This window comes from Carettochelys insculpta, chromosome 1, assembly GCF_033958435.1.
Source record: "Carettochelys insculpta isolate YL-2023 chromosome 1, ASM3395843v1, whole genome shotgun sequence".
NCBI classification, from domain to species: domain Eukaryota; kingdom Metazoa; phylum Chordata; order Testudines; family Carettochelyidae; genus Carettochelys; species Carettochelys insculpta.
Window position 1 is genome coordinate 304,339,213 of NC_134137.1, and position 24,099 is coordinate 304,363,311.

At 45.5% G+C, this 24,099-nt stretch overlaps 1 protein-coding gene across 9 annotated transcripts in view; it reads left to right on the plus strand.

Moving 5' to 3' along the window:
- The window catches only part of PPP1R12A (protein phosphatase 1 regulatory subunit 12A), a 227,127-nt gene that overhangs the window by 139,803 nt on the left and 63,225 nt on the right, over positions 1 to 24,099 (plus strand). For 5 of the 9 annotated variants that reach the window (XM_075012396.1, XM_075012338.1, XM_075012367.1 and 2 more), the window contains exons 6-11: positions 926 to 1,000; positions 1,404 to 1,492; positions 1,638 to 1,795; positions 5,437 to 5,564; positions 17,429 to 17,545; positions 17,927 to 18,142. In XM_075012396.1, the coding sequence (XP_074868497.1) occupies positions 926 to 1,000; positions 1,404 to 1,492; positions 1,638 to 1,795; positions 5,437 to 5,564; positions 17,429 to 17,545; positions 17,927 to 18,142 (783 nt within the window). The remainder of the gene's footprint in view (positions 1 to 925; positions 1,001 to 1,403; positions 1,493 to 1,637; positions 1,796 to 5,436; positions 5,565 to 17,428; positions 17,546 to 17,926; positions 18,143 to 24,099) is intronic. The other 4 variants (XM_075012414.1, XM_075012378.1, XM_075012405.1 and 1 more) reach the window with 1 other exon arrangement.

The following is a 24,099-nucleotide window of genomic DNA, read 5'->3' on the forward strand; positions in this document are numbered from 1 at the left end:
CTACTGAGCATGTGGGAACTCAGACTTTCAGAGGCCCTTAGCTTGGGCAACGTTGGATAAATTTTGATAGAAACACCAGACAGTACATTCTTGAAACCCAGGTGATCTCTCTGCTAAATGTCATGTCCTTGTTCCAAAGCATGTATGCAATGGCTTCTCAATTTGTAAGAAACTTTTTAACAAGTGTAAACATCATATTTTCCCCCTAATCTTGTTCTGAGAAACAGCTGAGCAGTTAAATGCAGAAATTCTCTGAAATTATTCTGCCTAAGGCAGACACAGTAAATTGCAGCCTAAGTGGTAAACTTAGGGGCAACAGAGATCAGGGCCTAATAAAGGAAAGTGTCAGGCAACCTTAACTGTAGGCAGTGTTACTTGCACTGTGTTTATCTCTTTACATTGTACAAGTTAATTTTTTAACTTTGTGATCCATGGACCCATGACAAATAGAAAGTTGCAGATGTCTCCAGCTAAATGAATTTGTCATCTGTTCCCTCGCTATGTCACTGAGCTGTTCATCCTACTTATCCCCAGCCTTCCCTGAGCACCATACATCAGGCAGCTGGTAGGATGACAGCTTTAGCTGTTTAAAACCTAGTGAGGCTTGGGAGTAAGATAAACACTTTTTTTAAAAACTGTATTCATAGCATTACAAAATTTAAAATTCTACTACAATAAAACCTTTTTCCCTGCAGAGAAATGCTTTTTGGAGAATGTATATTTTCCTTCTCATTTCAGCTTCAGGTAGAAGTGGTTTTCCAAAATTCTTCTGAATCACTGAGAGACAGGTGGAATGCTATCTATTTTATTATAGAGATCTAGCTCATACTTATGATTGTATATCTTTGTTATGATCATGTAGTTAGTCTAGATGACAGCTGTTTTTTAAATACTACTTTGTGTTACGTTTTTTTTTTGTCACCAGGGTCAGACAGCATTTGACGTAGCGGATGAAGACATTCTAGGATATTTAGAAGAATTACAAAAGAAGCAAAACCTGGTAGGCTCTTTGAGATTTCTTTCTCTATGTATATATTATGGTGCAGATGTGTTTATGTACCAGCTATAATTAATTCATATTAATATATGAAAATAACTTTCAGGTTTGACTTGAAGTACTTAATTTTCCTGTGCTGCTGTCTCTTGTTTTACTTGATTCGTGAAGTTGATCTGAAAAGCTTGAAAAGAAAAGTGATGTTCTTCAAGCAAAGCTTTCTCTATATTTAACTTTCCCAGGCAAATGCTATACTGTTTGGCATATGCTGGGTTGCGGGTGTTATGTTACATAAGTTGTAAATACCAGGTTTCGCATATTCTGAAGATGGAATCGTTTAATATTTTTATTAAATATGCAAGTGATACCGTTCCATTTATTTAATTGCATCAATTTATATCTCTTAAAGCTTCATAGTGAGAAACGGGAAAAGAAATCTCCCTTAATTGAATCTACAGCTAACATGGATAATAATCAATCACAAAAGCCATTTAAAAAGTAAGTAAATCATTAAGATGCTCTTGCTGAGGAAAATAATTTCCTGAACTTTCACAAAGACTAAGTATATATTTGGCTGGTTTATTTTACTGAAGTATGAATAAATATTTGTATTTCTTACTGAAGTTAATATTTTTGGTTCCAGTAAAGAAACTTTGATTATTGAGCAAGAAAAGAATGCATCTAGTATTGAGTCTCTTGAGCAAGAGAAAGCAGATGAGGAAGAAGAGGGAAAGAAGGATGAATCCAGTTGTTCTAGTGAAGATGATGAAGAGGAAGACTCAGAATCTGAAGCAGAAACAGGTAAATAATTTTGCAGAAATATCTTTTGGTTCAGAATATTAATCAAGTTAAACTCATCATACTGGGATTTCATCATGGGGGGCATTAATTGGAGTAGCTTCTTGATTCCACTTTTCATTTGCTGATGGCTATTTTCTAATTTCAGTAAGTTTTTAATGTTTTTTTAAAGAATATTAAATCCGCACTTATAAACACAAAATGTAATTCATATAAAAACGTTTGGAATGGTTTGTTTTTTATTAATGACAATGTTGGAATTGAAACTCTCAATTTTGTAATTTGTAAATAGTTAATCAGTATTTCTAATCAAACTAATATAAGGTTGCAGAGACCTTAGATAACATGCTTAAAAAGGATTTGGTATGGGGAGGAGACAAAGGAAAAGACAAAAATAAGGTTTATAGGTAGATCACCATCCTAATCCCTTATATCATGGAGCATTGTAAAGCAAACATCATCATATAGTCTATCAAATGTAGTGGGTAATTCTGGCTCAGATACTGATGAACTTAGAGACCTGTATTTTGGATTGATATTAATATACTGGAATTCATTTGGTTTTAAAATTATTATTTTGATAGTAGCTCAACATCTGTTTCACTTTATCTTAGAATTAATGGTACTCAAAAGGCTTAGACTGTAGAGAAACTAGCACTGCAACAGACTTGTTTAAAAGTCTTAAGTTGGGTGCCATTGTTCGCTCTCTCTGAACAACCCTTAGACTGGGGTGAATTTTTAGGTGTGGGTGGGTATATGTACACAAGGCTGTAACAATATCTGAAAGAGTCCAAAGCATAAATTTAGTGTGCATGTAGGTGGAGCTGGCTGGGGGAGATTTGCAGGCACAGTGCTAGTGATCTCTTCCTATATGCAGGCCACTGCACATGTCCACCAAAATTTGCTACCCCTCTCATACTATCATCAAATTACATAGTAGCTCTTCTTATCGCCTCACAACCCTTCCTCTCCTTTGTCTGTTTATATGGAAAGCAGTTGTTTGATTGGATGACTGTCTTCCCATCTGCATGTAGCAGCTGTAGGGCCTGTTCCTCGAGCTCCGGAGAGGAGAAATGGAGAAGTTAGTTAGTCTATGCAGATAATCAGACAATTTTGGAGTGGTTATCAGCAGCTTTCCTGACTGCCCCTTTTCCCTTGAAGGCAGATCAAATGGGGAGCTCTTCTCAGTTGCAAAGCAGTGGTACCTAGAGCACCACCTGGACCTCCCTGTATGTCAGGGGCAGGGTTTTATATCTGCATGTGCTGTCAAGTGAATGAGTAAATACATAGCTTAAGATTGAGGGGGTTTTTTGTGTGTGATTGTAAAGATATATATTAGGTAGTCTTAGACATCTGTGTGATACAGCAGTGTTTTTAATATATGAAACAAAAGTGAAATGTTTGAAATAATTGTAGTTGTAAATGCATTATACTCCAAAGTACAGATGCCTTAAGGAACAAGAAATCAACTAGAATTTAGAAAGAAATTTACAGATGGTTCTTATATATATGTGTAATGTATTTTTTTTCCAAATTAGTTTTCCTTATTCTCCTTTCTGATTTCATTTGCCACTTCATGAACTTGGGTCTGTAGTGAACTACAAAAGGCTCATTAGAGAGCATCCATATGAGATAAACTGTCTACATATTTTTAGGCTTCCACTGTGCTTCTCTGACTCTCATACAGGGTACCCCGATTAACCTCAGAAAGATCTTTCTTTTTAAAAGATAATTCGTATAGCTCCTTTCTCTGTCAACTTGCTGTTCTCCAGCAGGCCTTTGCTGCATCACGTTAGAAGTTAGTGGCAGATTGTGACACTTTTATCAGATTGACATTCCTACAGTGAAGAAAATTCTTCCAAAGGAGAAGATATTTGGATCAGTTTAGTGTTTCTAAGTTTGTTTTATCATGTGTTTAATCTTGTTAAATCTATTAGCATTAGCAATGATATTCATATACAAAGTCATTAAAACTAACTTTTGGTCATACTGGTTTGAACATTTTAAAGTGATTGAAATGTACTTGTCAGCCATCACTTGAGCTATATTTCAGTACTGGAGTAATAAAAAATGTTAACATTTGCCGGAAATAAAATTGTAGGATGGGGTGAGCTCCAGAACTAAACTCTTACTAGATTTTCATAGGTTTTAGATTTTAATTAGACCGTCTCCTCCTATAAATGGTGAATGATGTGCTGCAAAATCACTCTCAAATTTAGAAAGTCTCAAACATCTCTTTCGTTTTCCTGTATCCCTCTTCTAGAGAGGTTGAGGTTTGTTAAATTTAAGTTACATTTGATATATCATGCAATGCTGCCTCAGTCAGTGAACTAGCTTTGTTTCCTGAACCCTGTGACTTTTCTAACTGTTCTCTAGGTTACTAGTAGATTTTGTGCCAGGAAAATTTGACTGTGACACAAGAATTAATTTTTATGTAAACTTTGGACTTTCTTTAGTATAAACAAGGCTTTTATCATACTTTATTTGGCAAGCAATAGGAATTAGGCTTTTCCCTGAAGAGCTGCATCTCTAAATTTCAGCTGCACTGTCCCTTTTTTCCCATTATTCCTCTTAATGCAGCTTTACAGTGAAGATTCTCAGAAATTTAATGAAGATTCCATCTGAATAATGTAAAGCTTTTTGCCACTGTAATATTGCAAACTCTTGTGATTTTAACCAGAATGGGAATGATAGCTGGTGTGTTTTCTTAAAACCTCAGCTCCTTGAGGCTATTATGTGAGAATCTCCACTTTCTTAAAAAATAAATTTCTATTCCTAAGAGTTGGGGATGGAGAGATTCTTCAGTATATGACCTCATGTACCATATAGGCGAGCCAACCAGAAAGAAAGTAAGAACCTAATGTTTGTTCATTTTTAAAGTTTGATGATTTTGGGATATTTTTGACTCCTTTTTTTTTTTTGAATGTTAGTATTGCATATAAACCCATATAATTCATATGTATTTTTATTTGATGTCCTGCCATTCCCTCAGATCATTTCAGACATGCTTGTCGTGTTGTTCCGTCTTTTCCTTTTGATCTTGCCCTTCTCTTTACCCCATACTTGAATTTTTATATTACTTCTCAGTATATTAGTCAGTGTAAGATGCTTAAGCCCACGTGTAGTCTGTTGCGCCAATGGGACTAATTAGAGACTTAAAACTAAGCATACAGTTGAGTGTGTTGCTGGATTGGGCCCTTGTTAGTAAAGACAGAGAAGAACATTGTAGTCTAGGAGTAAACAGCTACATCCTTCTGAAGGCAAGCAATTCAAACCTAACATGGAATACATTACCTACACTGTCCAAAACAAGAGCCTGACCTTTTTTTTTTTCCGCCCTTCTTGCATTTCAGAGCATCAGCAACTGACTAGGGTCTGAAGATGCAACCTTTAAGAACATGTAGTTCTGACTAATATAAATCGGAGTGTTGTATGCCAAACCAAGATGGGAAAAATTCTAGTTATCTTTAACTGAGGGAGAATTAAAATTAGTGAAGTAAGGAGCAAATGCTGAACAGAAAGTAGGGTGACTAACAGTATGTTACTTGGAACATTTAAGGTTTAGCCTATTCAGAAAAAATGTGATTTCTATAAAAATGAAGCCAATAAATTTATAAATAACATCTTAAATATTTTATATGCAGACAAAACCAAACCCGTGGCATCTGTAACTAATAGTACAAATAACATCAGTACACAACCGGCTTCTGTAGCTGTGTCGACATCTTCAATAACCGCTGGTCAAGTGACACCTACTTCACCCATTAAGAAGGTAAAACAAAACAAATATTCTTTATGCATGTGTTTCTAGAGAATATTTAGTATTCTACCGTTTTGATTCCAGTACAAAAAATTTGAACTGGTTTGACCACATGAATCTTAGATACTATTCCAGTTTTCACTGCATACTCTCTATTCTTCATTAGAATATTTACTTTCAATTTTTGTGACGCTTACAACTTAAAGTATTTTCATCATGTTTTACTGAGACTTCTGCATGGCTGTGTCTACACTACCTCTCTACTTCGAAGGGAGGATGGTAAGTAGGGTGTTGGGAGTTTATTAATAAAGTACTGCAGTGCATATGCAGCACTTCATTAAGCAAATTCCTCCCCCCCCACCCATGGCAACTTTGAAAATTTTGAGGAGTAAAGGGACTTTGAAGTACCCTGGGCACTTCTAAGTACCGGCGGATGAGCTGCGGCTAGATGTGAGCCAGTAATTGAAAGTTTAAAACTTTGAAGTTGCCATGGGGGGGAATTTGCTTAATGAAGTGCTGCATATGCACTGCAGCACTTCATTAATAAACTCCCAACACCCTACTTACCATCCTCCCTTAGAAGTAGGGAGGTAGCGTCGACACAACCCACATGTTGCATACCTGAAGGATGTTAGTTGTTTAATACAATTTTGTCCAAGCAAAAGCATCTCTGTTAACGAGTTTTTATTTGTAAACCCTCTGTCTTTTATGGGAAGGCAGGGAACTTGTTTGTTTAAATCTAAACAGAGCAGACTTTAAACAACCTCAAAATGTAATTTAGTATGGCATATATATATATATATATATATATTTGAGTAGAAAAGGAAGTCGTGTTCCTGAATACTTGGACTCTTGTGAAACAATGAAATGACAAGGAGCAATTTTAATTTAAAAAAAAACAAAAGTGATCAGAAACCATCAGGGCTGTGAATTTTAAACTGATGTTTCATATATGCAATCTATCTGAAAACACTTACAAATAATAGAACTTACTGTTTAATGTGTATACATGTTGGGAACATGTGTGTTTATTGTTGCCAGATCTAAGGTGTTGCCTGTTGGAATCAATTAAGCTACTGAAAGCTGGATGGATAGGTAGAATGGAAATTGCATGTGATAATGACTTTGTTTCAGACATACAAGATGGATTTTAGACTTGCTGAAAGAGGAACTCGAGGGGAGAAATCTGCTCAGATTCTTTGTCATGCAGCTCTCAGTCTGCCAGTATTTCTCCATTTCCCATGTACCATTTTATTTTTAATAACGGTTGTGTGCTTGGTTCTTTTGTTTTCTATGCCAGTTTCATAGTGTTCATGGGTTGTAAATTCATGGAGCTGAACTGAAAATATCAAAATATCTCTTGACAAAAGTGAAGCTGCCTGTATTAGACAAATCAAGAAGAATTTGAAATCAAGTGAAACATTTCTTTTTCTACTAACAGTTTTCTGAAATGATGATGCAGCTTTTGAAATAACTTCATTTTCAATCTTGGCCAGTTGTGGTTATGTTTATCATCAAACCCCATCAGTTACAAAAATATCAGATTTATAAATAAAAAAGGATGTGCTGAACATTTTAACTCTCAGGAGTTCTGTGAAAATGACTTAAGAAGTAGAAGAGACATCTTATAAACTTTTAAAATACAACGTGATGGTGCGCAAAGGAGCTTAATCCTTTCTCTGCTGTCTCAGAGCTTGTGTAAAGTTATTTTTTGCAGCAATATGAGCTGGTCAGAACTTTGTCCTCTGGTAGATGTATGTGTAGTTCCCTCTCATTTGTTCTTTGGGAGTGATAGACATGAGAAGTGAGTGTTTCGTAATGTTTAAAGCAAGTACAGTAAAGAACTCTGTATTCAAATAGTAGGCATATGACTTTCAGTATTTTATTTTAAAAGTGTGTGTGTGTGTGTGTGTGTGTGTGTGTGTTTTGAAATAAGGATAGAGGATCCCATCTTTCCTAGGACCCTGTCCTGGAAGGAGAATATATAGCAGCACTACCTTGAGGAATTTTCTGTTTTAAATTCCCAACTGGATTTTAAACAAAATAGAGCAAAGCATTGCACAGTGTTCATTTGTCAGTCTATGATAATGTTTCTTTATTATACATCAACAGCAACTGCAGTATGCTAGATAATTTTTCAGGCAGAAAAGAATGTGTTGCTCTTGCTACAAGGATTTCACAATCTAAAGACAAGCAAAGAACTTGATAGATATTAAAGGGTAAGGGGAAAAAACATACTTAGAGTGGCCATGGCTTGGCTGTAGCTGGCAACAGTTAAATTTAGCAGTACACTTACAGGGATAGATCGTCTAGGTTAACAATAGGCATGATGTGTGAGTGTCTGAACGAGTGTTTTGGCCACTACTTTTTTCACGAGAAAAACTAGAGGAGTTTATCTAAAGATAGTTAAGATATATTCCTGAAGAGTCTGTCCCTTTATATGACTGGTATTGAAAGTGCGTTAAATTGTACAGTCGTTTCTTTGTCTCTTGTAAGTATGTTTTTTAACAGACACTGATTTTCAGGCTCTTTTCCACTGTCTCTGCTACTTTTCAAGGAAAGAGAAAAGTAGTCGTGGCTGGATTAGTCTCTAGTGAGTGCTTGGAAGGGTTTCACTAGATCTAATCCAGTGGAGCAGAAAAAGGGAACCACAAAACAAGAAATATAAACTGTTGTAGGCCCCAATCCTGACACTGTCTGGCTAGGATGCTTTTTCAGGACTTAAAAGAAGGGTGCGTTCTACCCTAAAGTTGTTGCAGCTCTAGCCTCTGCACTGCTTGTGCCATGGCCACATTGAAAAGATATTGTTTCTGCCCCACCCCTAAATCCTAATCCATCAGTGCTTCTTAGGAAGACGCCTTAGAACTGAGTGCCTTGTTGTATGTGGGATAGGCAGCTTCTGTACATCAGTCGTACATGTTTCAGGAGTACCTCAACAGCATGGAAGGAGAAGCTGTTCTCTGTGGTTTAACTCTTGTCTTCTAGGGCCTGTGTGAATAGGGTCCTTTAAAACTTAGTCTTCTTCCTCGAGTGTCCCCATGGGTGCTCCACGATAGGTGTCGGGCTCGCCTCGGTGCCGCAGATCAGATCTTTCCAGCAGTTTCTGCTGGACCGCGCATGCGCCGGTGTGCGCCGCTCCCCTGCGCGCTCCCGGCCATGTGCGCGATCCGGTCCCCGCCAGTTTCTTCTTAACCGCCATCGGCTGCAGACGGAATCTGCTCAGGCTGCGGCAGAGTCAGCGTATTTAGAGTTTTTCAGAGTTTTAGAGTTCTCTTTCAGAGTTCTTAGTTAAATTGTTTGTTTCTTTATTGCAAATATATATATAAGTAGAAAGTCTTAGAAACGAGAGGAGGAGCGGAGGCACCCCGGGGACGTGAAGGCCAGTAGGCCTCCTGCTGAGGCAGGCTGGAGTCCGTGAGAGGGGAACAGGCACAGAGAAGGTGCTAATTACCCTATTAACAGCTCAAAGACTCACCGCAGTGTCCTCTTCAGGATTCAAGAAGTGTGAGTCCTGCCACGAAGCTATACTGGCCTCTGACGGGCACAGTCAATGTATCAGATGCCTGGGGGAATCACACGTCACCCAGAAATGCTCCTTCTGTGCAAAGCTCACGGCCAGAGCCAGAAAGGATAGAGAAATGCGGCTGAAAATGCTGCTGTTTGATAAGGCCCTCCAGCCAGACGTGCCGGAGAGGCCTCAACTGAAGGGACCCACAGGGCTCCACAAAAGGAAGGCAGTGTCCCTCACCCCTTCGGTGCAGAAACGGAGGAAGCTCTCTCCAGCCCGATCCCTGCCGGCGGTCACAGTGAGCGGGACGGGCGTAGCTCACAGCCCCCAGCCGCAGTCACAAGTGAGCGGCAGCGCAGCAGCGCACGTGGCAGAGGCTGAGCCTCCAATTACTAAACAGCCGGCCCGCGCATTGAGAGCAGCGGCCAGGCAAGCGCCGGAACTGGCAGTACCACTGCAAGCAGCACAGACCTCCGTGGCACCAACGGTGCAGGGCCAACAGGCACGTAGCTTGCAGGCACCAGAGGAGACCACCCGCACGGCACCGCAGATGAGTGTGCCAAGCGCGGCTCCGACAGCGGGGCCGAGATCCCTGGCACGGGGAGGGGTGGAGCCAGCCCCGCAGGGGAGGGGAAAGGCAGCAGCGAAAACCCGGCACCGCAGCCCTTCTCTGGACAGGGCTGCAGGGCTGCTCTCAACAAGTCCTCCCCTTATGCTGCGTACACCAACCAGGAGACATGGGTCTCCCCCAGCCTACCCAGAGCCTCCTTCCCCGTTCCTCCTACCAGCCTCACCATGGCTCGGGCCACCCTCGCCTTTTCTGGGATTTGACCATCTGGAGTACTACCACAAACCAGTTTCACCATTGTCTCAATCACCCAGATGATCTCGCTCCCCCAGACATCGGGGGTATGCACCTGGAGAGTGGTCCAGGTCTCCATCCCAGGAACCGTGCCCATGCTGCCACGGTCATCCTTATCACGCCGGGCATAGACAGCACAGGCACACACCAGGGGCAGGTCCCCCTCGACCGCCCAGTACCCCCGCGGGCACTCACGGACGGGGACGGAAACACAGCTGTCTCAAGGGGAGCTGATTTTGGAACCCCGAGATTTTCCCTTGCAAGCCTCTAGTGAGAGGGTGTACCACCGGCAGCAGGACCCTGAGAGTTCAAGGGAGGTCTACCCTAGTGGTTCCTCCTTGTCCTCCCCCGATGAGGTTATGGCCCCCGGGGATGTTGCCCCCCCAGACAACCTCAAACAGTTTCAGGAGCTGTTTAAAAGGGTGGCTTTCACGCAAGGCATCCAAACAGCAGAGGTGCAGGAGAAGCACCACAAGCTCCTCAAAAACCTGAGGCCTCCGGCCTCGTCCAAAATTGCTATCCCGCTCAACGAAGCAATCATGGAGTCTGCTGCTACCATATGGCAGACCCCGGCTTCCGCTCCACCTATAAACAAGAGGGCGGATAAGAAATACTTCGTCCCGGCGAAGGGCATGGAGTTTCTGTTTAGTCACCCACAACCAAATTCTCTGGTGGTAGAATCGTCTCAGCAGAGATCGAAGACTTCCCAGTACAAAGCGGGGGGAACGGACAGAGATGCCAAGAAGCTAGAGCTATTTGGCAGAAAGGTATACTCCTCCTCCACCCTGCTGCTGAGAGTGGCTAATTATGCAGCACATCTAGCGAACCACAATTTCGACACTTACTCCAGGCTTACTTCTCTCATGGATTCGCTTCCAGAAGATAAGAAGCCGGTGCTGAAGGCCATCGTGCAAGAGGGCTATGCAGCTTCAAGCACGGGAGTCCAGATCGCCCTGGATGTAGCGGACATGGCGGCATGCTCAACGGCTACGGCAGTGGTCATGCGCAGGGAATCCTGACTCCAGACATCGGGTATCCCAGGGGATCTGCAGGCAAAAATTGTCGATCTCCCTTTCGACATGCAGAAGTTGTTTGCAGAGTCAACTGATTCGGTCCTTCATTCCAGTAAAGACTCAAAGCCACACTCAGAACACTGGGTATTTATACCCCTCCATACAGAAAGAAAAAGTATTACCCTCAACAACAGCGATACCCATACCAACCTCAGCGTGCTCAGTACCAATGGGGCTACGACCAAGGGCAGCATCAACAGCAACAACAGTATAGAACTCCCAGGCGACGTTCCCAACAAGGCCGTGCATCCTCGGGGCAGGCCCAAAGGCAACAAGTTTGACGGACAGGTTGAGGGCTGCGCTATTACTACCATCGCGCAATGTCATCCACAATTAATGTTCCATCATCGCCTCCGACCGTTCCACTCACAATGGCAAAAGATCACCACAGACAAGTGGGTACTAGAGATCACAGCCACAGGTTACGTGATCCCCTTTCAGTCGCTCCCACCGCCAAGACCTCCGCCCAGGCCTCATCTCAGGGATGCCTCCCACGAGGCGAAACTCAAGCATGAGGTGGACCACCTGATGCTTATAGGGGCGGTCGAAAGACTGCCGGAGCGACTTCAAGGGAAAGGGTTTTACTCCCGCTACTTCCTCACAGAGAAGAAAACAGGAGGCTGGAGGCCCATCTTAGATCTTCGAGGCCTCAACCGGTACTTGCGTAAACAACGCTTTTGGATGATCACAGTCGCCTCTATACTCACGGCACTGGACGATGGAGATTGGTTTGCAGCCCTCGACGTACGAGATGCATATTTTCATATAATGATCCACCCGGCTCACAGACGTTTTCTCCGGTTTATGGTTGGCAAGGAACATTTCCAGTACAAGGTTCTGCCGTTCGGCCTCTCCTCGGCCCCCAGAGTCTTTACCAAGACCCTGGCAGTGATGTCAGCCTACCTGCACAGACAGGGGGTATTTATATTCCCATATCTGGACGACTGCCTCCTGAAAGGGGCCTCGAAAGCGGAGGTACTACGCATGATACGCATAACAGCAAACATGTTTTCTTCGCTGGGCCTGGTCATCAACCTTGCGAAGTCAAAGATCGACCCCACACAGGACATAGAGTTCATAGGGGCACGCATAAATTCTATCACAGCAAGGGTTTATCTACCCGATGCTCGCTTTCGCGTCATCGGTTCCCTGGTACAAGTCATTACATACAGCCCCATCATGCTGGTTTTAACGTGCTTGCAGCTGCTCGGCCACATGGCAGCGGCAGCGTTCATGGTACAGAATGCCAGATTGCATATGCGCAACCTACAACATTGGCTGGCGAGCGTTTACAAGCCGGCATCCCATACCGTCGGCAGAGTGGTGTCGCCCACAACAGAGATGCTCAAATCCCTGCAATGGTGGGTAAATCCCAAGAACATGCTAACAGGGGTACCCTTTCACCAACCACAAATCTCTATTTTTCTCACCACCGACGCCTCCCACATAGGGTGGGGAGCACATATTGGCGAAAAGGTGACGCAAGGACTGTGGTCCCCTATGGAACAGTCCCTGCATATAAATATTCTGGAGCTAAGAGCGGTGTTTAATGCCTGCAAATACTTTCAAGACCACATACAAGGCAAGGTAGTCGGGATCAATACAGACAAACAATATCTCCACCATGTTTTATATAAACCGACAAGGCGGAGCTCGATCTCGTGCCTTATGTGGAACTGGTGTGGAACTGGTGCATCGCCAACAATATAATGTTGAAAGCCTCATACTTACCAGGCGCTCACAACGTGAAGGCAGACCAGCTGAGCAGGCACTTCACACACACACACACACACACACACACACACACACACACACACACACACACACACACACACACACACACACACACACACACACACACACACACGAGTGGCAGATCCTCTCCGATCTGCTACGACCGATTTTTCAGGCATGGGGGTTTCCCCAGATAGACCTGTTTGCCACTCAGCACAACAAGAAGTGCCCCCAATACTGCTCAAGGGCAGGACTGGGGCGGGGGTTCCTGGGGGACGTGTTCGCGATTTCGTGGAAGGGCCCACTGCTTTACGCGTTCCCCCCCACGGTGCTCGTTCACAAGGTCCTGCAGAAAGCCAGGAGGGAGAGAGCCCGCATGATCCTAGTGGTCCCCACCTGGGATCGACAGCAATGGTTCCCCTTGCTTCTCCGCATGTCGGATCGTCCACCGCTTCCCCTTCTGGTAGCACTGGACCTGCTCACGCAGGCCCAGGGGTCCACAGTGCATCCTCACCCCCGAGGCCTGCGCCTACAAGCATGGTTAATCCATGGCTCAGCTCCCTAGAAAGTACATGTACGGAGGGAGTGCAACAAGTCCTGGAAAGTAGCCGAAGGATCTCCACCAGGAAGACCTACAAACAGAAATGGACTCGATTCACTGCATGGTGTTCCACCAAGCAGTTAGATCCCCTTGAAGTGCCTATACCTGTCATACTAGAATACTTACTGGACCTCAAGAGAGGCGGGCTGTCCCTCTCCTCGTTGAAGGTCCATTTCGCCGCTATATCGGCTTTTCGGCATGAAGACGAAGGGCCTACGGTGTTTGCCCATCCTATTGTTACCACGTTCCTGAAGGGGCTGGTAAACCTGTACCCCCCTCGGAAACCGCTTCCACCATCGTGGAGCTTGGACCTGGTGCTCAGCGCGCTAACGGGATCACCCTTTGAACCCTTAGCCACGGTTTCCCTCCATCTCCTTACGATAAAGACAACCTTCCTTCTTGCAATCATGTCAGCTCGCAGGGTCAGTGAGCTCACAGCAGTTATGGCAACGCTGCCCTGCACGGTATTCTCAAAGGAGGCGGTAACCTTACAACTGCACCCAGCCTTTGTTCTGAAAGTTTCTTCAGAGTTCCATCTTAACAAACCTATAGTTTTACCCTCGTTTTACCCGAAGCCTCATAGCTCCAACAAGGAGGCACGCCTGCACCTCCTGGAGTGAGGAGGGCGTTGGCCTTCTACATAGACAGAACTAAGTCCTTCCAGAAAACGGACAGACTCTTAGTGTCTCTCGCTCCCAGATCAAAAGGAAAGGGTCTCTCTTCACAGAGAATCTCGAAGCACATTGTGTCCTGCATAAAGATGTGCTACGAACTTCGAAAGACTCCTTTACTGGCCCCGCCTAGGGCTCATTCCACCCGGGCGGTGGCGGCATCAACAGCCTTTTTCAAGGGCATTGTGCTAAAATACATTTGCAGAGCAGCGACCTGGTCATCCTATGACACCTTCGCCAAGCATTATGCCCTGCCTTGGGTATTCCAAGAGGATACCCGCCTCTCGACATCAGTCCTTTCGGGGGCAAGCTGTGCATAACCTGATTACCCACCTCCTTTCTTGGGTTACTGCTGGGTAGTCACCTATTGTGGAGCACCCATGGGGACACTCGAGGAAGAAAGAGAAGTTATTCACCGTAGTAACGATGGTTCTTCGAGATGTGTCCCCGTGGGTGCTCCACCACCCACCCATCCTCCCCGCTTCGGATCTCTGTTCGGTGTTTTTCAGGAGCATCCGAGGCGGTTGGTCAAGGAACTGGCGGGGACCGGATCGCGCACGTGGCCGGGAGCGCGCAGGGGAGCGGCGCGCACCGGCACATGCGCGGTCCGGCAGAAACTGCTGGAAAGATCTGATCTGCGGCACCGGGGCGAGCCCGACACCTATCGTGGAGCACCCACTGGGACACATCTCGAAGAACCATCGTTACTACGGTGAGTAACTTCTCTTTCTCGATCCAGAAGTTCTAGGAGGCTTCAACCATTATAGTAAGGTAGTTGTAGATTTTTGGGCTAGTGTCTCATGTATCAAGGGTTAGGTACTCTGAACATAATATCCCATAGTGTTCTCAGGATGTTGGAGGGCAGAGTGAGCCTCCAGCTGAGTGCCACTCTGAAGGACTTTGAGGAACTAGTGCTACTGTAGCCTTTTCAGAGTGGATAAGCATGATGTTTGTGTTGCAGTATGGAAACGGGAACCAATAAGGATTGGAGGGTTGTCTTTGTTTTATACTGTACAAACATACAGAAAGGCGGGTCCCACTTAGAACTTAAATGAGTTCTAATTTAAGAAAGATGCAACAGGTGGCTAGGTCATGCAGTCTAAGAAATAGGGGAGGGACCATGAAGCTTAAAAAAAATGAAATATTTGATTAATAGCATAGTGTAATATGCAAGCCACAGCTATAAAATTACATACACAGCCAGAAAGTTTTTTGCCCAAGTTAGGTTTTGAAGCTATGAATTTAAAACAAAACAAAAACAACAACAACAAAAAACGCTTAGATGCAATGTTAAGGATCCCTCTGAGCCATCTACCTTGTATCTGTTGTTGTTGTTGTTTTCCTCTAGGTATCCTGGTTTAAAGTGCATCATCAGAGAGCACTTAAAGAAGAGGTTAGGCTTTATGAACTAGTTTGTGAAATGTGTCAGTATACTGTCATTTAGGCCCACATTGACTAGTAGAGACGATAAGCGCTGACCCTTCTTAATGTATCATGGCGTTTGTGCCCCTTAGAAATCCTCAGGGCTGTACTTTAGGCACACTAAATCTTTTGTCTAATAATTTAACTTGCACTGTATGTTCTAACCTCTATTCTGCTCAATAAAAGAAAATCCTATAAATTGCCACAATTTCTCCTGTATTATTATGGTTGGAAAAAGAAATAGGTCTTAGCCTCTTGCGATTCAGTCAATGCTTTGATAAAAGTAAATCTGAACTGGTGGAGGACCAAACGTGGTAGTATTATGTATTGCAGTGTAGTAGAGTTAAACTTCAAGGTTTAGAGGTGAACTGGTTTTGCTTCTATACTGGAGTGATTATATAAAAGGTGGTAATCCAGCCTTGCTTCTGAAAAACCTCATCAATGGCTTGTATCATCTTCATTCATAGTAATATGTGCAATACAGAACACACTCCTTTGAGAGTGAGAAAGTCCATATTTTTTATTTCTCAAGTCAAAAATAGCTGCAGATTGCTAATGATAATAGCCAATGTATTGTGTAGAGATGAGAGCATCTTTGAATGTGTGTGTGTGTATGTATGTACTGACCCAAGGATATCGATGAAAGATCACACATGCCTAGGGCCTGTTAACACAGCCACTTTTGCTTGATCTTCCTTCTTTTGCTGCCGTCAGGGACTTGGGGAGCATTAACAGCCTTTGATATCCTTCTCCTTTAGTCGAGGACGGCTGATTTAATAAGATGATGCACATTTGCAAATTATGTGCTTCTGGCTGATTGAGCTGCATGCCAATTTTGTACCCTGGAGGATTGGAAAAACATGATGCTTTTGAGCTCTTTAATGTAGAGAGATGCAAAGAGCAAAAAAATGATGAGATGAAAGGATCAGGCATAGTGAAATACAGGCTTCTCAATAGGTGAGGCGCATACCTCCCCCCTGGCCAACAGTAATTGCTAGTTTCCATAGCTGTGCTCAGCAGCTCTAAGTGTCAACTGTTAATCTGAATGTTACCAAGTACTGTTAGGTAGCTTTTCAGTCAATACAGTGAGTGTTCAGAATGTGGCCATTTGACTGATTTTGTGCTTTTCCGAGGCTTCACACTCCTTCCCAAAATCTCTGTATACTGCCTGGTCCAAGGTTCCCATCATTCCAAATTTTCTTCTCCTTGAACATATCCAATCTTCTTTTCATCGGCAACCGTTCCAGCTTCTATGACTTTTTGTTGGTTAAAGTTACCCCTAGTGATTACACAATTATCTAAGTTGTGTGATGCTGAAAATTTTATATTTCCAATAGCTGCTGCTCAAGGGATGGCTTTCTGAGCTGGTGCTGCGGGGTTAAAGTCAAAGCTTAATGCTTTTGTGTAAGGCTGTGTAATGGTGCTCAGTGTGGGGAGAAGTGTGAGTTTGTGCATGCATGAGAGAGAGAGGTAGTATTGAATGTAGCAATGTTGTCACTCAGTTTTTTCTATATGCTAGATTTTTTAATTCTTGGATTTCAAGTCTTTAAAAGTATTTTTGTAACATAAAAGGGAGAAGGGACATTTTGAATATGATTTGGATTAGCAGGGTATCTTGAGATAGTTAAAAACTGGAATGCATTAGGTCATTTAGTTTATCTATGCCTTTAAATGTGGTGAGTTTGTTTGGGTGTACCATGTGAAAAGTACAGCAGGTAAGCTTTTTCTACATGCAGAATATCAGAATGTTGTAATTATCTTTTGTTCTATGAAAGTTTCATTATCTTTGTATATGGAAATTAAATGACATTTTTATATAAAACATATTATTTCTAGCATATTTAATGGGAACTCTTTACCCCAGTATTAGAAATGTGCTTGTTGCTCTTAGAAATTTTGCATTTCAGTGAAGAAGTATCAAGTGTGTGAATTTTAAACAAAACTTTTTTTCTGTGTTTCCATTCTTTCACTTTTCATCTTTGTGTCTTGTCTTAATTGGCTTTAGTATGATATCATTCCTCCTATCATGCCTGTGGTGGAGGCAGTAGATCCTGCGTCATGGAGGCAGGGCTTGCGCAAAACTGGCATTGTTCTTGTGCCCAGTAAGGGTGAAAAGTCAATGGTGAGGCTTTGGTGTGCGCAGGATTTGTTTCAGGTTGCAAAGTAACATATTTAATCAAAAGGTTGATGCCAGAGTTGCATGGTTTTCAATTGTGTGTGTAAATTTTTGTTTGCATCTTTATCACAGCGTGTATTGTGAAGTGTGGGTTTTTTAAGCTAACTTCTAGAAAAGTTGGTTTTCCTTTTTTGAGTAATTACATTTCCTCTGTCATTAACCTGGCCAGGAAATAAATATGTATTGGTTGCTCGTCCTCAATTAAAAAGGAAAAAACAGTATGATGACTGAAAATAGCTAAGTATTTTGAAATATCCCTAAGAAGCATGAAGTACCAGAGTCTTTGTGAGTTAATGGCCTTTAACTTGATGATGTCTTCATTTACAGTTTCCAACTTCAGCACCCAAGGTTTCTCCCAAAGAGGAAGAAAGAAAAGATGAATCTCCTGCCTCATGGAGATCAGGTCTTCGAAAGACAGGCAGCTATGTGGCACTTACAGAGATTACAGCTTCCAAAGAAGCTCAGAAAGAAAAGGACACTACAGGTGTTATGCGTTCGGCTTCAAGTCCCAGACTTTCTTCTTCATTAGACAACAAAGAAAAGGTAACCATTTCCAGAATGTAGACTCACACCTCTAAGCTCTGGCCAGTTAAGTTAGTACAAATATTAGTTATGAGATAAAGTGAATGTAAAATTAACTTGTGTTGATGGGTACATTGCAGTGGAGTTTGCACTCTTGCAAAGTTTCATTGAAAGTTAGCTGGTAAACTGTGGCATTACCCTGTTGCTCTTAGTAGGCAGTAGAAGTGCCTCAGAAGGAATGCAGCTGTTGTGCCACCTTTTGAAAAGTTTAGGAGGCCTTTCCCTCCACACAGACCAACTTCATTAGCTGGTGCAAGAATGTACGTGTAGGGCTTTGCCACTTTTGGGAAGATTTGCACCGCAAGTGGTGGAAAGCCTTGTTCAGTTAGCAGAGTGCAAATATAGTGAGAATTTCTGTCCCTTGCTGCAGAGTGCTGGGGGTGAGGACATAAAAAGTCTTCTGATACCCCTTCATTCACATGTTGTGTATGGACAAGAATTAATTTTCTATTTTATAGTCAATCAGTGTTTAAAACTTTGTTACTAATTTGGCATAGGTATTTGAGCAAAAATAACTTCATGGTAATGTCATTTGTTTTTGCAAGTTCTCATGTCTTTGAGCATATAGTCCTGATGAAATATGTTCGCATGTTTAAGGAAAACACACACACTTTTTGAAGTTAGTTCTTCTTCGAGTGTCCCCGTGGGTGCTCCACGTAAGGTGTCGGCTCGCCCCGGTGCCGCAGGTCGGATCTTCCAAGCAGTTTCTGCCGGACCGCGCATGCGCCGGTGTGCGCCGCTCCCCTGCGCGCTCCTGGCCACGTGCGCGATCCGGTCCCCGCCAGTTCCTCTTTAACCACCATCGGCTGCAGACGGAATCTGCTCAGGCTACAGCCAGAGTTAGCGTATTTAACATTTTTAATTGTTTTAAAGTTTCTTCAGTCTTAGATTAAGTTAGTCGGCTGTTGTTTTCAAAAAAAAACAAAGAAAGGAAAGGAATTCAAAGCTTCCAATCCTAGTAAAAAGCGGAGCACCGGAGGCCAGGAGCCTAGGGCCATTAGCCCTCCTGCCACGGCACGCTTTATCCGAGAAGGGAACAAGCACAGAGAAGGTGCTAAGTACCCTATTAACAACTCAAAGACTCACCACAATGTCCTCTTCAGGATTCAAGAAGTGTGAGTCGTGCCGCGAGGCGATGCCAGCGTCTGATGGGCACAGTCAGTATATAAGGTGCTTGGGGGAATCCCATGTCACTCAGAAATGTTCCTTCTGCGCCAAGTTAACAGCCAGAGCAAGGAAGGACAGGGAAATGTGGCTGAAAATGCTGCTGTTCGACAAGGCCCTCCAGCCAGACGTGCCGGAGCGGCCGCAGCAGGAGGGACCCTCCGGGGCCCATAAGAGGAAAGCCGCGTCCCTAACCCCATCAGCGCAAAAATGGAGGAAAATCTCCCCAACCCGATCCCTGCCGGCAGCAACAGCGAGCGGGATGGGTGGAGCGCACAGCCCCAGCCGCAGCTACAGCTGATCGGCGGCGGCCCGGAGATGCATGTGGCGGAGGTTCAGCCTCCGATGATCAAACAGCCGCCCCGCACTGCGGGCAGGGCGGCTGCCAAGCAAGCGCCGGAACTGGCGGCACCGCAAACAGCGGCACCGACCCCTGGGGAACCGGTGGCGCAGAGCGCACAGGCACGCGGCCTGCAGGCACCAGGGGAGACCGCCTGCGCGGCACCGCTGAGGAGCGTGCCGAGTGCAGTGCAGACTACGGGGCCGAGATCCCCGACGCGTCCGGGGGCGGAGCGACCCCCACAGGGGAGGGGAAAGGCAGCACAGAAAACATGGCACCACAGTCCCTCTCCATACAGGGCTGCAGAGCTGCTTTCTCTGAGCCCTCCGCTCATGCTGCGGACTCCAACGAGAAGGCAGGGGTCACCCCTAGCCTATCCGGAGCCCCCATCTCCATTTCTACAGCCAGCCTCCCCATGGCTTGGACCACCTTCGCCCTTCTTGGGCTTCGAGCCACTTGAGTACTATCACAAATCAGTCTCTCCAGCGTCCCAGGTCTCCAGAAGATCTCGCTCCCCCAGACGTAGGGGGTATGCACCAAGGGAGTGGTCCAGGTCACCATCCTAGGAGCAGTGCCCGTGTTGCCATTGTCGCCCCTATCACGTGGGGCATAGACACCACCGGCAGTCTACCAGGGAAAGATCCCCACAGACGGTCCCGTATCCCTGAGGGCAATCGCGAATGGGGACAGAGACTCAGATATCTCAGGGGGAGTTGGTTCTGGAACCCCGGGATTTTCCCTCGCAAGCTTCTAGCGAGCGGACGTACCACCGTCAACAGGACCCGGAGGGGTCCAGAGAGGTGTACCCTAGCTGTTCCTCGTTGTCCTCCCCGGATGAGGCCATGGCCCCGGGGGACGTCCATCCTCCGGACGATCTCAAACAGTTCCAAGACTTGTTTAAAAGGGTGGCCTTCACGCAAGGCATCCAAACAGCAGAGATGCAAGAGAAGCACCATAAGCTCCTTAAAAATCTGAGACCTGCGGCCTCCTCTAAAATAGCCATACCGCTTGACGAAGCAATCTTGGAGTCCGCCACCACGATATGGCAGACCCCTGCGACTATTCCGCCTGTCCACAAGAGAGTGGACAAGAAATACTTCGTGCCGGCGAAGGGCATGGAGTTCCTATTCAGCCACCCGCAACCAAATTCTCTGGTGGTAGAATCGTCTCAACAGAGATCAAAAACGTCTCAGTTCAAAACAGGGGGAACGGACAAAGATGCCAAGAAACTAGAGCTGTTCAGCAGAAAGGTCTACTCCTCCTCCACCCTACTGTTGAGAATGGCGAATTATGCAGCGCATCTAGCGAACCACAATTTCGACAACTACTCTAGGTTAACCTCCTTCATGGACTCACTTCCAGAGGACAAGAAGCCGGTGCTCAAGGCCATCGTGCAAGAAGGCTACGCGGCCTTGAGGACGGGAGTTCGGATCGCCCTGGATGTTGCGGACACAGCAGCACGCTCAACAGCTACGGCAGTGGTAATGCGAAGGGAGTCCTGGCTCCAAACCTCGGGTGTACTGAGGGATCTGCAGGCGAAGATCGTCGATCTCCCCTTCGACACGCAGAAGCTGTTTGCTGAATCAATTGACTCGGTCCTTCATTCCAGCAAAGACTCAAGAGCCACTCTTAGGACCTTAGGGATCTACACCCCTCCATACAGAAAGAAAAAGTACTACCCTTAGCAAAGACGGTACCAGTATCAGCCACAGCGTCCCCAGTACCACAGGGGTTACGAGCACGGGCAACATCAGCAGCATCAACAATATAGAACTCCCAGGCGACGTTCCCAACAGAGCCGTGCGTCCTCGGGGCAGGGCCAAAGGCCACAAGTTTGACACACAGATCCAGGGCTGCACCATCACTACCATCGCACAATGTCATCCGAAGCTGTTATTCCACCATCGCCTCCGACCAGTCTACGACCAGTGGCAAAGGATCACCACAGACAAATGGGTGCTGGAGATCATAGCCACGGGGTACGCGATCCCCTTCCAGTCGCTCCCACCGCCACGACCTCCACCCAGGCCCCACCTGCAGGATGCCTCCCACGAAGTGAGACTCAAGCAGGAGGTAGACCATCTTATGCTCACAGGGGCAGTGGAAAGAGTGCCGGAGCAACTGCAAGGGAAAGGGTTCTACTCCAGATACTTCCTCACGGAGAAAAAGACAGGAGGCTGGAGGCCCATCTTAGATCTTCGATGCCTCAACCGGTACCTGCGCAAGCAACACTTTCGGATGATCACAATCACCTCCATGCTTACGGCACTGGACGATGGAGATTGGTTCGCAGCCCTCGACTTACAAGACGCGTATTTTCACATAACTATCCATCCAGCTCACCGACGATTCCTCCAGTTCATGGTAGGCAAAGAACATTTTCAATACAAGGTCCTACCGTTCGGCCTCTCCTCGGCCCCCAGAGTCTTCACCAAGACCTTGGCAGTGGTGTCAGCCTACCTGCACAGACGGGGTATTTATATTCCCGTATCTGGACAACTGCCTACTCAAAGGGGCCTTGAAAGCGGAGGTACTACGCATGATACGCGTCACAGCAGGCACGTTCTCTTTGCTCGGCCTGGTTATCAATCTGGCAAAATCAAAGATCGACCCCACACAGGACATAGAGTTCATAGGGGCACGCAGAAAGTCTATTACAGCGAGAGTGTATCTACCAGAGACATGCTTTCGGGCCATCGGCTCCCTTGTGCAAGTCATCACCTTCAGCCCTACAGTGCCAGTTCTGATGTGCTTACAGCTGCTGGGCCACATGGCAGCAGCGACATTTGTAGTACAGAACGCCAGGTTACACATGCGCAGCATGCAGCACTGGCTGGCGAGCGTATACAAACCGGCAGCACACACTGTTCACAGGGTGGTGTTGCTCATGACAGAGGTGCGCAAATCCCTGCAATGGTGGGTAAACCCCAATAACATGCTAACGGGGTACCCTTCCACCAACCACAAGTATCGGTTTTTCTTACTACAGATGCCTCCCACATAGGGTGGGGAGCACACATAGGCGAAGAGGTGATGCAAGGACTGTGGTCCTCCACGGAACAATCACTGCACATAAATATACTGGAGCTCAGAGCGGTGTTCAACGCTTGCAGACACTTTCGAGACCATATACAAGGCAAAGTAGTCGGGACGGGGGTCTCTGGGGGACGCATTTGCGATCTCCTGGAGGGGCCCCCTGCTTTACGCTTTTCCTCCCACAGTGCTGATCCACAAAGTCTTGAAGAAAGCCAGGAGAGAAGGAGCCCGAATGATCCTGATAGTCCCAACATGGGATCGACAGCAATGGTTCCCCCTACTCCTGCGCATGTCGGACCGTCCACCGATGCCCCTCCCGGTGGCGCCGGATCTGCTCACGCAAGCCCAGGGGTCCATAGTGCATCCGCACCTCCAAGGCCTGCGACTACAAGCCTGGTTAATCCATGGCTCAGCTCCCTAGAGAGCACATGTACGGAGGAAGTGCAACAAATCCTTGAAAGTAGCAGGAGGACTTCCACCAGGAAGACCTACAAGCAGAAATGGACTCGCTTCACGGCATGGTGTCCTACCAAACAGTTAGCCCCCCTTTCGGTGCCTATACCTGTAATATTAGAGTATTAGAGTATTTACTGGACCTCGAGGTAATATTAGATTATTAGAGTATTTACTGGACCTCAAGAGAGGAGGACTCTCACTATCCTCGTTAAAGGTCCACCTTGCCGCCATTTGGGCGTTCAGACACGAAGAGGAAGGGCACACGGTGTTCGCCCATCCCATGGTTACCAGGTTCCTCAAAGGGTTGGTAAACCTATACCCCCCTCGGAAACCGCTTCCACCTTTGTGGAACTTGGACCTGGTGCTTAGTGTGCTGACAGGACCACCATTCGAGCCTTTAGCCATGGTTTCCCTCCGCCTCCTTACGATAAAGACGAACTTCCTTCTCGCAATCACGTCAGCTCGCAGGGTGAGCGAGCTTGCGGCAGGTATGGCAACGCCACCGTGCACAGTATTTTCCAAGGAGGCGGCAACCATACGGCTGCATCCAGCCTTTGTTCCTAAAGTTTCTTCTGAGTTTCATATTAACGAACCTATTGTTTTACCCTCGTTTTATCCAAAGCCTCATAACTCTAACAAAGAGGCGCGCCTACACCTCCTGGATGTGAGGAGGGCACTAGCCTTCTATATAGACAGGACCAAGTCCTTCCGGAAAACGGATAGACTCCTAGTCTCTCTCGCTCCCAAATCGAAAGGAGAAGGTCTCTCTTCGCAGAGAATCTCGAAGCACATCGTATCCTGCATAAAAATGTGCTACGAACTCAAAAAGACTCCTTTAATGGCCACGCCCAGGGCTCACTCCACTAGGGCGGTGGCGGCATCAACAGCCTTTTTCAAGGGCGTTGCACTAAAAGACATTTGC